Consider the following 16,757-nt stretch of genomic DNA (forward strand, 5'->3'; position numbering starts at 1 on the left):
TGCACTATTAGGAAGTGTGGCTTTGCTGGAGTGGGTATGGCCTTGTTGGAGGAAGTATGTCGCTGTGGTTTCCTATGCTCAGGGTATTATTACTCAGTGTCTCAGACCATTTCCTGGTGCCTTCTGATAAAAATGTAGCCAGCACCATGTCTACCTGCATGCTGCCATGCTCCCTGCCATGATAATAATGGATTGAAATTCTGAACTGTAAGCCATCACTTCAATTAAATATTTTCCTTTATAAGTGTTGCCATGGTCATGGTGTCTCTTCACAGTAATAGAAACCCCGACTAAGGGAATTACCATTCTACAGTCTTTTTTTTTTCTTGTGCTTGCTAGGCAAGCACTCTACCACTGAGTTAAATCTCCAACCCTTCCACAGTCTTTTTAAAAGATGTATATTTAATTGCGTTTATTATAGTGTATACGTGGTAGTATGTTAGTGTGTGCACATGAATACCATATCACCTGTGTGGAATTAGGGAACAACCCCAGGTGTCAAGTAAGTCTCACTTCTGTATCTGGCTTTGTGTAGGTTCCAGGGGATCCAAACTGAGATCTTTCACTTTCAAGTAAGTGTTTGAACCACTGAGCCATCTCTCCAAACCACACTCCACAGTCTTACTCTGATTTTCTTTTTTCCACTCCACTTATACCCTCAGCACTGCACACAGTACTTCAATGCTCCATTACCTACTAAAGTGACTAGAGTGGAAGGGAGGTTTATTTTTTAAGTGAGTGTTGTAGTGTACTAGTTTTTAAAACAAACTAAGAACATGAAAACCAATGCAACATGGTTTCCTCTGAAAATTAGTTTCCCCATAATGGTTTCCAATGTGCATGGTTAAGGAAAAATATTAAAGAATTCAAAAGAATGATTTTAAACAATAATTGAAGGAGACATGGACAAAAATTTTGAGGTAATTCAAAGAGTGAAACAAACAGCTGAATAAAATAGGGAAGCACCAAGAAGGACCATTTTACTTTTTTAGAGTTACTTTTTAAAGTCATGAGGTCAACAACTTGGACTACTATGCATGTAAGTGCTAATGCAAATTAAAACCCAAGTTGATCTCCAGCAGCAGTTCATTCTATGTTGACAGTGAGAGAACACTTTGCCTCTTAGGATACTGTTACTATTGGACTGAAATGCTGAAGAAACCCCTCCCCCTATTTTGTTTTTTGCAAAAATCAAGGTATATTCTAGGGTTTCCTGGTTGACCTCAACAGATAAATTGAGATGATAGTCTTAGTTCAGAAATTATCTGAATGTAGATTTACAGTCTATGTGTACAGCTGGCTAGTGAGATCGCTTTCACAGTTCTGCATGTATCCCATCGGCTCCCCATTAGTCACTGAACTCTTAAAACTGGTATTGTAACATTATCACAATGTTTTGCGCCAATTTTATAAACTTTACAGTGCAATATGTGTTCCTTTTCTGAGGCAAACCAAAGGTATATTTCTCAAGGTTCTGCTGCTAACAGCAGTGTTGATGGAGGATTTTTTATACATTTGTAATAGATAGAAATAAACCAGAAAGAAAGAAGAAAAAAAGTGGTGGAGGAAAAGGTGAACACTGCAAGAATACTCAAAAGGGCTGAGAGTTGCAAATGCCAAGAATGGCTTTGCATAGTAAATGGAATAGAACAGCTCTGAACTATAGCTTACTTTTCCTGGTTTGGTCTGACAGAATGATTGGATGCTTTTGTACAAAAATCAGAGCCTTGCCGGGCGGTGGTGGTGCACGCCTTTAATCCCAGCACTCGGGAGGCAGAGGCAGGCGGATCTCTGTGAGTTCGAGGCCAGCCTGGGCTACCAAGTGAGTTCCAGGAAAGGCGCAAAGCTACACAGAGAAACCCTGTCTCAAAAAACCAAAAAAAAAAAAAAAAAATCAGAGCCTTAAAAACAAGGATTTGGTGAGATTGTAAAATGGTGTGCCACTTTGGCAAAACAGTTTGGTGGTTGGTCAAAATGCAAAACACTGTTACTCTGCTACTCAACAATTCTACCCTTAGGAATAAATCCTCAAACTACTGAAAATGTGCACCTATGAAACATGTACATGAAAGTTTACAGCAGTGTGTTGCTAATAGTAAAAAAGTTAAAACAACTCAAATAGCTATCAAATACTGGAGAGAAATAAAATGTGGCTTATTCATACAATAGAATATTATTAAGACATAAAAATGAATGAGAAACTGACAGATTAAATGACTTTGGTGAACCTTCATAATTTCATTTGTAGATCTTTCCATTTCTAATTTATAAATACATTTGGGGTTATAAATTATAAATGTACTGCCTCCTGTCAACATTGTATACTTCTATTTGATGATTTCTGTGTCAAACATTATATGGAAATGTTTCCAAGTATTTTCTGTATTAACTGTGAATGAATAGAACAAAATAAATTGCCTGTGATGGAAAAAAAAATAGGGAAGCAAATATAGGATATGAAAGTGGAATTCACACAGACTGATAAATACAAAGAACTGTTGTAGAATATTATTTTAAGATGTGCTACACCTGTTTATGCTGTAGAACATTTAATGATGCAAAGATGTGCTGCATTATTTTATGTTGCATTTGTTTAACTCTGTGAAGTTGTGTTACTTTACCTGTCTAAAATACCTTATTGGTCTAATAAAGAGCTGAACAGCCAATAGAAAGGCAGGAGAAAGGATAGGCAGGGCTGGCAGGTGGGGAGAATAAATAGGAGAAATCAGGGGAAAGGATTGAGGAGCAAGAAAAAGAGAAGAGGATTCCAGGGTCCAGCCACCCAGCTACATAGCAAGGCACAGAGTAAGAAGTAAAGAAAGGTATAAAGAATAGAGAAAGTTAAAAACCCAGAGGCAAAAGGTAAATGGGATAATTTAAGTTTTTAAAAAAAAAATCTGGGTAGGAACAAGCCAAGTTAAGGCTGGGCGTTTATAAGAAAGAATAAGCCTCTGTGTGTAATTATTTGGAAGCTGAGTGGTGGGCCCCCAAAGAGCAAAGAGTAAAAAGAAAAAACTACAAAGGTCTAATTAAAATGAGGGAAAAGAAACTATATGAAAGAAAAAGATAAAAAAAAAAGAATAATAAAACCAAAACCTTTTATAAGCAAAATAAGACCACTAGTGGAAAGCCTCACAAACAGGATTAACCAAGTACAGGGCAGAAGAATATCAGGGCCTGAAGACAGGCAGGTGAATTAGAACATCCTGAAAATGACTAAGAAAAATTAATGCAAAAGTACAAACAATTTGTACAAAATGTTCTGTTGACAATGAAAAGACCAAATCAAAAAGTCATGGCCAAAAAGGTGAAGAATTTGATTGCAGTGATGCAAAAACAATTTGAATAAAATAATAGCAGATATTTACTTTTGCTAATCTAGGGAAAGATGTACCTATCCAGGCAAAGGCACTGGAATACCAAGCAGTCATACTGCAGCCACAAACACTCCTGCTTCAAACATTCATATTATAGTTAAAAAGCTAAATATACAAAGGAAAGAAAGCATAATGAAAGATGTGAGAAACACATAAAGGACAGACCAATGGTGAAGGCATGGACCATTATATTTCAGACTATGGAAGGCAATAACTACCAAAACTGGTAGAGTAATATCCTGGAAATAAATACAGTAAAATCCAAGAAAGCTGTCATAATGGGAAAATATTTCCATAATGAAAACAAGCTGAAGTTATCCATGAATTCAGCTCTACAAAAAAAATGCTTGAAGAATCCTTGGGTGTGGTGATGCATGCTTTAATTCCAGCACTAGGGAGGCAGAGGTAAGAGGATCTCTGCATTGAAGTCCAGCCTAGACTACAGGGTGAGTTCCAGGGCAGCTAGGACCACAAAAGGAAACAATGACTCAGCTCCCAATACCTAGAAACACATTTTACCTAGAACCCCCAGTGGCCATACCTGGCAGGATGACAGAAGAATTTCCTGTCAGGCAACACACAGCCACCATACCTCCTAAGAAACAAAGAGGATGACAGAAACCAAGGAACAAATACACACTCAATAAAGGCAAGATCTGATAACATCACATATCATCATCAATTATAATCATTCCAAACCCAGATGCTTAGACATCAATGTAAAAACACAATTAATAACAGCCAGGAAAATATGTCTCCCCCAGAATCCTGTAACATTACTGTAGTAGACTTGGAGATTGCATAAGGCAAGGACCATAAAATAGGCTTTATGAATATTATATTGGTCTTTAAAGGGACTGGATAAATCCCTTAAAGAATTTAAGAAAGCACAAACGAACTGTGGAAGGAAGTGACTAAAACTGTTCAAGACCTAAAAGTGGAAAGAGAATCAATAAAGAAAACCCAAACTGAGGAAATTCTAGAAGTGAAAAATTTAGAAACTCAAACAGAAACATCAGAAGCAAGCCTCATCAACAGAGCACAAGAAATGGGAGAGAAAATATCAGGTGTTAAAGACACAATAGAAGTATACATTGGCCAAAGAAAATATTAAATCAAAAATTTTCCTGACACAAAACATCCAGAAAATGTGGGACACTTTAAAAAGATAAACTCTAAGACTAATACTAGAGGAAGAATAAGAAAACAGGTCAAAGGCACAGAAAGTATTTTAAACAAAATGATAGAAGAGAACTTTCCTAACGTAAAGAAGGAGATTCCTGTAAATGTTAAAAAAGCATATAGAATACCGAATAACCTGGGTCAGAAAAGAAAGTGCCATCAGCACATAATAATCAAAACACTAAACATAGAGAAAAAGAAAGAATATTAAAATCTTCAAGGGATAGGGATTAAATAACATATAATACAGACCTATTAGAATAACACCTGACTTCTTAATGGAGATTACTAAATGCCAGAAGTGCCCGGATAGATGTTCCATAGACTCCCAGAGACCGCAGATGACAGCCTAGAATAAGTTTCCATCACAATAGATGGAGAAAATAAAACATTCCATGGTAAAACCAAATATAAGCAATATTTTCTACAAATCTAGCCCTACAGAAGGTACTAGAAGGAAAACTCCAACCTGAAGAGGTTAACTACATTAGTAATGGAATAAACAATACATGACCAGCAAATTAATTCTCCCTTCCTCCCTCCCTCCCTCCCTCCCTCCCTCTCTCTCTCTCTCTCTCTCTCTCTCACACACACACACACACACACACACACACACACACACACACACACCACCAGCAGCAGCAACAGCAAGAAGAACAAAATAACAGGAATCAACAATCATTGGTCATTGATATCTCTCAACATCAGTGGCCTCAATTTACGAATAAAAAGACACATATTAACAGAGTGGATGTGAACACGGGATATATCATTCTGCTACATCCAAGGAACACAGCTTAACATCTAGAATAGACATCTCCTCAGGGAAGAAAGATGGAAAGAGATGATCCAAGCAAACAGACCTAAGAAGCAAACTGATGTAGCTATTTTAACATCAGACAAAAAGAGACTTTCAACCAAAACAAATCAGAAGAGATAGTGAAGGACAATAAATAGTCACCAAATGAAAAAAAAACACCAAAAGAGCATTGCAGTTCTAAACATCTATACACCAAACAAAAAGGCACCCAAATTTGTAAAAGAAACACTACTACAGCTTAAATAGATATTAACCCTCACATACTGATAGTGGGAAAGTTCAACATATCACTCTTACAAATAGACAGATCATCCAGACAAAAGCTAAACAAAAAAAATCTGGAGCTAACTGATGTTATAAATCAAATGGACCTAACACATTATAGAGCATTTTACTCAAACACAATGGAATATACTTTCTTCTCTGTACTTTCTGGAACTTTCTCCAAACCTGACCACATATTCAGGCACAAAACAAGTCAACAGATATAAAAAAAATTGAAATAACACCCTGCAACTTTTCATAACACAATGGATTAAAGCAAGATATCAACAATAACAGAAACAACAGAAAGTTTAAAAACTCACAGAAACTAAGTAACTCACTACTGAATGAAAATATGGGTCAAGAAAAAAATTGAAGAATTTCTAGAATTGAATAAAAATGAATACACAACATACCCAAACTTATAGGACCCAATAAAGCTAATTCTATGAGGCAAATTCATAGCACTAAGTGCCTACATTAAAAACTGGAGTGATCTCATAAGAGCGCCTCTGAAAGGTCTAGAACAAAAAAGAAACAAGCACACTCAAGAGGAGTAGATGGCAAGAAATGATCAAACTCAGGGCTAAAATCAACTAAACAGAACTAATACAAATAATCAATGAAACAAAGAGTTGGTTCTTTGAGAAAATCAATAAGACTGACAATCTCTTATCCAAATTAACAAAAAGGCAGATAGGTATGTGAATTAACAAAATTAGATGCGAAAAGGGAGACATAACAACAGACAGAAGGAAATCTTGAGAATCATAAAAGTCATTTTGAAAACCTCTACTCAACCATGTAGGAAAATCTAAAAGAAATGGATAATTTTCTCCATATATACCACCTACCAAGGTTAAATCAAGATCAGACAGGCAATGTAAACAGACCTTTAATCCCTAGTTAAAATAGAAGCATTAATTAAAGTCTACCAACAAAAACAAAAAGAAAAAGCCCAGGACCCGATGGTTTTAGTATAGAATTCTACCATACTTTCAAAGAAGAGTCAATGCAAATACTTCTGAAATTATTGCACCAAAGAGAAACAGAAGAGACATTGCCCAATTCATTTTACAACAGTTACCCTGATGCCAAAACCACATAAAGATCCAACAAAGAAAGAGAATTACAGACCAATTTTCCTTTATGAACATAAAAGCAAACATTCTCAATAAAATACTTGAAAATTGAATCCAAGAACACATCAAAAAGATCATCCCTGAGGATCAAGTAGGCTTCATCACTGAGATTCAGGGATGGTTCAACATATGTAAATCAATAAATATAATAGATCTTACAAACAAACAAAGCCAAATGATCATATCACTGAATTCAGTATGCCTTTAACAAAATTCAAAACCCCTTCTTTTTGTTTTCATTTTTTTAATTGAAAATAGGTTCTTTTCTCATACAATCAATATATCTTAATTACTGTTTCCCATCTCTTTACTTCTCCCAGTTCCTTCCCATCTCCCCTCCAATCCCAATACACTCCCTTTCTGTCCTTCATTAGAAAAAAAAGGCTTCTAAGAGACAACAAAACATAACAAAATAAAGTCTAATAAGATATGGCAAAAACTATCACATCAAGGCTAGACCAGGTCATATAACAGAAGGAAAAGAGCCCCAAGAGAAGTCACGAGAATCGGAGACTTGCTCCTTCAAACACTTAGGAGTCCCATAAAAATAATAATCTAAATGCTAAAATATGTATACAGAGGACCTGTTTCAAACCTTTGTAAACCCTATTATTACTGCTTCCATCTCTGTGAGTTCACATGAGCCTTGTTCAGTTGGATCAGAAGGCTTTGTACTCTTGGTGTCCTCTGTGCCCTGTGGCTCTTACAATCTTTCCACCCCCTCTTCTGCAGGGTTTCCTGAGCTCTGAGGGGGAGGGATTTGAAGGAGATATCCCATTTAGAAGTGTGTCAATACCCCTTCTTGACAAAAGTCCTGGAGAGGTTAGAGATACAAAGGAACTCAGCATAATAAAGACAGTTTATACCAAGCCCATAGCCAACATCAACTTAAATGGAGAGAAACTAAAATTAATTCCACTAAAATGAGGAACAAGACAAAGATGCCCATTCTCTCCATAAATATTCAATATAGTACTTAAAGTCTTAGCTACAGTAATAAGACAAAAAAAGGACATTAAGAAAGAGGATTTTCTTAATATATCAGAAATAATATCAGAAAAGAAGTCAAAGTAACTTTATTTGCAGATGTTATATTAGTATACGTAAGCGACCCTAAAAGTTCCACTGTGAAACTCCTATAGGTCGGAATATTTTCAGCAAAATAGATGTGTGCAAAATTAACTCACAAAAAATCAGTAGCCCTCCTATGCACAAATGATAAATGGACTGAAAAAGAAGCCAGTGAAACAGCGTCTTTCACAACAGCCTCAAATAATATAAAATATTTTACTATGACAACTCTAGCCAAAAAAGTGAAAGGTTTTTATGATTTAAAAAAAAAACACTTAAGATGTTGAAGAAAGCTGGGCAGTGGTGGTGCACGCCTTTAATCCCAGCACTCGGGAGGCAGAGCCAGGCGGATCTCTGAGTTCGAGGCCAGCCTGGGCTACCAAGTGAGCTCCAGGAAAGGCACAAAGCTACGCAGAGAAACCCTGTCTCGAAAAAACCAAAAAAAAAGATGTTGAAGAAAGAAACAGAGGAAGATAACAGAAGACAGAATGATTTCCAATGCTCACAGAGCAGTAGAACTAATATGGTGAAAATGGCCATCCTACCAAAAGCAATCTCCAGATTCAATACAAGCCCCATCAAAATTCCAACACAATTCTTCTCAGGCTTTGACAGAACAATTCTCAACCTCACATGGAAACACAAAATAAACAGGATACTTCTAATGTTCCTGAACAATAAAGAAAAAGAATTACAGGATGCATCACCATCTCTGATTCCAAATTGTACCACAGAGCTGTAGCAATAAAAGCAGCATGGTATTGGTACAAAAACAGATGTGTTGGTCAATGGAATCTAACTGAAGATCCACATACCCATGAACACCTGATTTTTTTTTTAAGAAGAAGGCAGAAATACGTGCTGGAAAAAGATATCTTCAACAAATTGTTCTGGTCAAACTGGATGTCCACATGTAGAAGAATGCAAAGCGATCCCTACCTATCACCTTGCATAAAATGTAAGTCCAAGTGGATCAAAGACCTCAACATAAAATCAGATACACTGAACCTGATAAAAAAAGAAACTGGGAAATAGCCTTGAATACATTGGCACAGGAAAAAGCTTTCTGAACAGAACACAGCACAGGCACTAAGATCAACAACTAACAAATGGAACCTCATGAAACTGAAAAAGTTTCTGCAAAGGAAGTCATCATTTGGACAAATGATCATCAGCCTACAAAAAGACAAAAGGATTTTTACCAACTACAACTCTTATAAAGGACTAATATCCAAAATATGTAAAGAACTCAAAACTACATATCAAGAAAGTAAATAACTCAATTGAAAATGGGGTACAGATCTAAACAGAATTCTCAGGAGAGGAAACTTGAATTATTGAGAACACTTAAATAAATGTTCAACATCCTTAGTCATCAGGGAAATGCAAATCAAATCTACATTGATATTTCATCTTACTCCTATCAGAATGGCTTAGATCAATAAAACACGTGGCAGCTCATGACGCTGAAGATGTGGAGTAACTGGAACACTTCTCCATTGCTGGCAGGATTGTAGTTTTACACAGGCACTAAGAAAATCATTGTTGAGGTTCCTCAGGAAGATGTGAATTGATCTACTTCAAGATTGATCTATACCACTCTTGGGCATATATCCAAAGGATATTTCATCCATCACTATATGCTGCAAGCCACAAGAATAGGAAGTAGGTTTTCAGCTGATTATGACAAGCTAATACCTGGAAGAAGACAAGGGTCTTTCAGAGGTCAAACTGAGGCTTAAAAGGAGTCTTGGTGATATTAGCTCTTGAGCATTAGTCATTTTCCTACAATGGCATTTCTTCTGTGCTATTGTAGCTTTTTCATTCAACTCTTTTTTCTAAGAGCAGTGTGTTGATCATTTATTGGGCGCCATGTCCCCTCTACAATGGAATATTTAGATAAACTTCTGTGCTGACAGCTATACACAGCCAGAACCCCAGTTCAAGCCTCCCTTTAATTATCGTCATTAGCAGCATCCAACCAGGACCATCCCCAGACAGACAAAAATATCTTGTCAGAGATACCTCTGTACTCTCTAAGAACAAACTTAAGCCCCAGGCTATCTGTTTGAGAAGGCCTGGTGGATGTGCTAATTAAGCTTAACTTTCTCCCTTTCCAAAATCTTATCTCTAGTTTTAGATCTACCTTTAACTATTACCTCAGAACTAAAGGGTTTCTACTTACAGGTACATCAAAATGACTCAGGCTGCCCAGCCACCGAGTGCACTCCCCCATCCTGCCAAAAAACCACAGTAGCCAAGGTAGCTTGGACAGATAAGGGCCCAAGGGAAAATAAGGCAGTTTTATTTTCACTCATCACTGATAGACTCCTAACACTTTAACCACTTCTAAGAATATTGTTGAGCACATAAAATTCCCCTTGCTCAGATAGTAACTGAATTTAGCCCTCAGTAGATTCTATTCCCTATTAGTCACTTCCCTTTTTGGGTTGCAGATGATGGCTGGCAATTATTGCTCTTCTGTGTGGGTCTTATTGCCCCTCCTTTTGACCCTGAGGGAATTCAAGCCTGGTGATCTTGCCTTAGCCAGAGCATTGCTATAGCATGGGTATATAACTGTAAACCTCAGAGACTTGAGGGGATGGATTGGACAAGAACTAGATTGGGGGAGAACGAGGTTGGAGGACTAGAAGAGAGAACTAGAAGAATGAGATGGAAGATGAGGAAGAGCCAGATGGGAAAGAACTAGATGGGTAAGAATAAGATGGGAAGAACTAAAGAGATGGGGAAGAAATGGATGGGAAAAAATGAGAGAGAATTTAGAAGATTATAGAGAGTAACTAAGAATGAAGAGGAGCAAAGAAGGGTAAGAACAAGATGAGAAAGACCAACTTGGGGCAGAACTAAGATGAAAGAATTAAGATAGAACACAGAGGGAAAGAAGCTAAGTAAGATACCAGAATAGAAGCAGTGCAGAGAGAACTCAGAAAAATAAAGTGAATGGATGAAAGAGTTTTTTGTACATAGATTTATTAGAGAATCCCTTAGATCAATCCACCACTGGTAGCATCTCTTCTGGGACTCTGGGAGAAGACTATGGAGGGGCTGGACCCCAAAACCTTTTGGTAACTATGTACTCTATTTCCCTTCCTGGGAAGCTCTATCTGTTCTCCCTAGTCATTTACTCTGTGCCTACCTCTGTGGTTCTATAGTTTGGATATCACTGACTTAGCTAATATATACACATAAATGAATACATATTAGATTTGTGTTTGTGGGTCTGGGTCGCTTTGCTCAGAATGTTTTTTTCTGGTTCCAACTATTTACCTCAAATATTCATGATTTGATCTTTTTAATTACTGAATACTAGTCCATTGTGTAAGCTTGTCACATTTTCTTTATCCAATTATCCTTGAGATATATCTAGGTTGTTTTCAATTTTTAGGTATTGTGACTAGAGTAGCAATAAACATGGTTGAGGAAGTGCATCAGTGGTAGAACAAAGCAATCTTTGAGTATATGCCTAAGAGAGGTAGGTGTAGCTGGGTCTTGAGGTAGGTTGATTCCCATCTTCCTGAAGAACCCATGCTCATTTTACGTATTTTATTTTATTGGTATCCTTTAGAAGCCTGTTTGATTTCTAATGAGAGACATAAATGTAATGGATCCAGATGGGAGGAGATTTGAGGAGGAACTTGGAGGAGTAGACGGAGGGGAATCCAGAGTCAGGATATTTTATGTGAGGAAAAAGAATCTGTTTTCAATAAAAGGGAAAAAAGAAATAACTTCAAACTGAAGAGAAACACAAATATATTTATGTGACAACAGGAAAGCATAAACAATGTTGGACTAAATGAAGAGTAGGAACCGGACAAGTACAACCAAACAAATCAGAATCAACCAAACAAAAGGAATTAATGCACATCCTCCAATAACAATTAAATATTAATGATCCTAACTTCCAAGTCAAGCACACAGACTGGCAGATAGGATTACAAAATAGGACTTGTCTGCTTCTTGTCTCCATAGAAACCCACCTTATCATCAAAGACAAATGCAACCTCAGGGTGAAGGATGGGCAGACACATTTAAAATACAAAGAACTATAAAGCAGGTATGTGTTGCTATTCTAATATCTGATGAAGTAGATTTCAAGCCAAAACTAATCAGAAGAGATAAAGAAAGCCACTTCATATTGGTTAAAGGAATTGTCAATTAAGAGGATAATACTATTCCAAACATGTATGCATCACATACATGATTTCAGGATCTTAAAATAGATACTACTGTATGTAAAAATGCAGATTAATCTCAACACAATAATAGTAGGTGACTTGAATACTTTGCTTGCACCAATAAACAGGTCATGCCAATAAAACACAAAGAGAGAAACACCTGAGTTAAATGATACTGTAAATCAAATAGAACTGCCAGGCATATGCAGACAGTCCCATTCAAACACTGCAAAATACTCATTCTGCTCATCAACCCATGAGACATTCTCTAGAACTGGCCATATGACACACACAAAAAATCTCAACAAACATGGAATAGTGATGTCAGAAGCTATGTGATGGGACAAACAGGCAGCGTTAGAACTCATGGAACATGAAAGGGCAGTTGACAAAGCCAAACTTTAGTAAGCCTTGGAGAGGCAAAGTCCAGAGGACTACATGTCCTGAGGACCTCATGCTGTTATTGAGCATAGCACTGATCATTGCTCTCATGGTCACCACATCCCTCATAATCTATGGGTAGTATGTTTGAAAACTCTTGGGGAGTTTCTAGTCCGTCACTGGGCAGTATTACTGGTATTACAATAACAGTGATTGACTTTTTCCAAGCATTGCTGCTGGAGCAGATTAATGATTCAACCACCACCCTTAGGAAGAATTTAGACTTGTAGAACTGTTAGAAAGGTTAGGTTAAGGTGTTTTGTTAATAACTTTGAGGTAGAAAATCTTGGGGAACAATTTAAAGTTTAGAAAGACACACTTTTAATAGCTGAACAAGGGATTCAGTGAGGTCAAAAAACAAGAACAAAGATAGCCCAGTTAATATTAGCTGACATATCTTTCTTGCTAGGATGGGTTGGTCATCAAGAGTGATAATCAATTCCTTGTGCCATTTTCTGCCCTCAGCTTCCTACTATAAAATACTATTAATAAAAGGATATGCACCCCAAGGATTTAAAGTAGAGCTGACTGATGTTTTTCATGTATAAAAGTTTAGATTTGTGATTCTTTTAAGATTTTTTTATAAGATTACCTTTTGAGGTAAATAATAAAGTGATTTATCCTTTCTTTGTAACAGCAAAATGCAGCCTGTCAGTAAAAGAACTGGCTGAGAAAAATACTTTGCTTGCTTATGCTCTGTTAATCTATAACAAGTTGCTTGGACATGAATGTATATAGGTTCTTGGAGGTAATTTGTTTTTCACCTATAATTCCTAAAATGTTTAATCATGAAAGAGATTGGAAAGAGATATGGAAAACATTATGTTTTTTTAACCTGTCTGCATTGTGATCATTCACTTAAGAAATAGAATATATCCACATTGTAATTTTTATATTGCTTGAAAGATTTTGCTCTGGTATATAAGCTGTAGGGAAAAATTAAGTATATATAAATGTGATACATCTGGACATAAATAAGAAAAAATTTAAGAGATTAGAGAGAGATGATAAAAAAGATCCTAAAGGTGTGTGTGTGTGTGTGTGTGTGTGTGTGTGTGTGTGTGCATTTCCCTTTTTTCCACTAGCCACAGTTAAGTTTTGCCCCACTTGCCAGTCCCAGAGAAATAAGTTTTACTCCCTCAGATAGAAAAGTCCAACTGAATGATTACTTAGCCAACTCTGTGGCTCTCCCTCAGTTCCTGAGCTGCTGAAGATTGGCTGTTACAACAGCAGAGTAGAAATGATTTCTTGTGTTCTAACTGACCCTTATTGGGCAAAAGAGCTAGAAATCTACAGCAAGAGAAACTACAGACACACGTAAGTTCTAAGTTCATGGCGGCTGGGCAGCACTTTATCAAAGAGGAATGGTTCTCAAGGAAATCAAATGCTGACCAGGTGGCACAGTGGGTAAAAACCAGAAAGGCAAGAGTCCACTCTCCATTCTGATTCAGTTCAGTGCTTGATGTCTTCGCCAGAACAATATGTCAGCACAAAGGAATAAAGGAAATTCAGGTCTTTCAGATGTTATGAAACATGTTTGCTTTCTTAATAAATCTTGCATTTATAGACAGATACACAAAACCATGTATGTATGCATGGCACGAAAGGAGAAATGAAAGTTTCCAGGGCAGAGAGTAGACTAAGAGGAAGGAGAAAATAAGAAAGTAGCAGATAGTGAGGTGTGGTGTGAATATACCCAAAGTACATAATGAATGTGTATGGAGGGATACCTTTACGAACCACAATACCATGCGCAATGGTTTTATGCCAGTTAAAATTACATTATTTGAACAAACAAAACGAAGTAAGAACTATTTTTGAAATAGCTGTGTCAAGAAAGAGATTCTCACCTGAGATTATGAGCTCCAGGGGTTCACTAGGTGCTGACCATACTTGGGCATTGCTGTTGTCATACCCGTAACACCTGAACTTCCGCCTGTGGCCGGGGCTTACGGGACCCATCGGAAAAAGTGCCTGCATGTGCCCATTTGGATGTCTCTGTGAGTCACCCATCCAGGAGAGCTTGTTTTCTCCCTCCTCGGTCAGAATGAAGGTTTCAAACCCCAACCATGAGACGCACTGAAAGGTTACGTTCTCTCCTGGGGTCACCACAGAACTGGGCAGGGCTGACAGGCTAGGTTTGCTATAGACATCTAGAGAGAAGGAGGCAGGATGTTACAGGGTTCACATAGCTCACAACATCCTTTCCCTGTGTCTATGCCGTGGCAGGGAACTGGACCAGTAAGTGTCCTCTCACCTGTCACCACCAGCTCCAGCATGTCACTGTGCTCTGAAGAACCAGCAGGACTCTCATAGTAACAGCGATATCGTCCTGCATAGAGCTCTGTAATGAATAGGATGGGGAACATAGCCTTGCTCCCAGGCTCCATTACGGTCTGGCTGTACAAGCGTGATGTTCTTCCTTCTTTATTTAAGTAGTACTCCTGTGCTTGGATGTTTCCTTGACACAAGATGGTCACCGACTTCCCCCAAGAGATGATAGAACCTGGCTCAGCCCAAAGGATGGGTAAGGGGAGTGCTTCTGAAAAATATTCAAAAGTTGGGTCCCAAGATATCACCTCCCTCATTCTTGCACTTAGTTCTAGGACCTTCCAGATTACAACAGAATCACCTCTCACCCACCGTTCTCCATGCTCGCAGCACAGGACAGTATTTGTTGTCTCAAATGAGGATGAAGGAGTTGGGACAGCTGTGAAACTACTCACCTTTCTGCACTATGGTAGTACTGGGACTCAGACTCAAGCCTGGAGGAGTATTTCCTGGAAGATATTTGTCCCCCAAATGCTCAGCAAATTGCATTCTCCCAAGAGCCCCCCTGAGTCCCTGCATTTTCCTTAGAAATCTGGATCTTACTCTCAAACAGATTACAATGTCCCTTCCACCTCTGCGAATCTCACCAATGCAGAACAGGACAGTGAGGATGGTGATCATGGTATTTCCTTCCGCCGGCTCAAACACACAGATGAGAGACCACGGCGCTTGGCAGCACTTGCAGACACAGGAGATTTGGACGCTGCAGAGCCTGTGCTCTGAATCATGAGGTTTCTCATTTCAGAGAAAGGAAATATCACCCCAAGCAGGCATGGTTTCATTTCTCCTGGCTTGTGGCTGGATCAGGCACCAGTCTCTTTGCTGGCATTAACAGGCTCTCCCACAGACACATCCACTAACTGCCTCATTACTTTGACATCAGAAAACAGCTGCAAGGAGAACTTCTTTATTCCTGGGCCAATCCAGTCTCAGCGAGAGTGACTGAGGGCTGGTCTTTCCTCCTAGAGCCTCCCCTTGGGGGTTCTCTTTCATTCCTTCAGCCCATCCATCCATACGGTACTGTGTGGTCCTTATCATGTCCAGTAATCTCCCCAACCCAAGACATGTTTTATTTTCTTGGGGAAGGGGTGTTGCAAGGGCAGAGGGCAGGTGTGAAGGGATGGGGAAATGGATGAGATCAAGATATGTGATGTAAAAGACACATAGAATAAATAAAAAGAAAGTTAAAAATAGGCTATAAATCTGAACCAAATACTCAAAATAGAAATACAAATGGATAGTAATTATTTAAAAGTGTCCAGTGTCATTAGTATCAGATAAATGCAAATTAAAACCACTTTGAGTTTCTGTTGTGCCAGAATTAGGATAGTGGTTATCAAGAAATTATTAAAAATATCAAATGCTTGCAAAGATAGGCAGAGAGGATCACTTATTCACTATTGCTGGGAGTGTAATGGTACCACCACTATGGAAGGAAACCAGTAGGAAGGTTCCTTGACAAGCTGAAAATATAACTAAAATATGACCCAGGTATACCACTCTTTGGCATATGTGCATAGTGTAGAGATACTTGCTCATCCATGTTCACTGTTCTGTTCATAATATTTAGGAAATGGAATGAGCATAGATGTCCACCAATTGATGATTGGATAATGAAAACATGATATGACTGTTATGTAATATCCAGCTCTTAAAACAAATTTAAAGAAGTTAAATACACATATCAATCCAGGAAGCTAGAAGGGGCTCATTGGTGCAGAGGGGAAAGAAACATCTTAAAGGTAGATGTGGAGAGAGGTTGAATTGGGAAGAGGGACATGAGGTGGGATGGAGAAGGGAAGGGAAGATAGGTAACGGATAGATAACCAACACAGAGGATGTTTGAAAAAGCAATACAGAAATCTGCTGTTTTGTGTGTGTGTGTGTGTGTGTGTGTGTGTGTGTGTGTGTGTGTGTGTGTGTGCGTGCGCGC

At 38.1% G+C, this 16,757-nt stretch overlaps 1 protein-coding gene across 4 annotated transcripts in view; it reads right to left on the reverse strand.

The window, feature by feature from the left end:
- The window catches only part of LOC107399851 (leukocyte immunoglobulin-like receptor subfamily A member 5), a 37,066-nt gene that overhangs the window by 4,879 nt on the left and 15,430 nt on the right, over window positions 1-16,757 (reverse strand). For 3 of the 4 annotated variants that reach the window (XM_076568759.1, XM_076568765.1, XM_015989279.3), the window contains exons 4-5: window positions 14,751-15,035; window positions 14,344-14,646 (exon numbers count right to left, since the gene is read on the reverse strand). In XM_076568759.1, coding sequence (XP_076424874.1) covers window positions 14,344-14,646; window positions 14,751-15,035 — 588 coding nt within the window. Of the gene's footprint in view, window positions 1-14,343; window positions 14,647-14,750; window positions 15,036-15,219; window positions 15,274-15,411; window positions 16,695-16,757 lie in introns of those variants that run through there. The other variant, XM_076568768.1, reaches the window with a different exon arrangement.

The sequence above is a fragment of the Peromyscus maniculatus genome, chromosome 1 (assembly GCF_049852395.1).
Source record: "Peromyscus maniculatus bairdii isolate BWxNUB_F1_BW_parent chromosome 1, HU_Pman_BW_mat_3.1, whole genome shotgun sequence".
In the NCBI taxonomy this organism is placed as follows: Eukaryota; Metazoa; Chordata; class Mammalia; order Rodentia; family Cricetidae; genus Peromyscus; species Peromyscus maniculatus.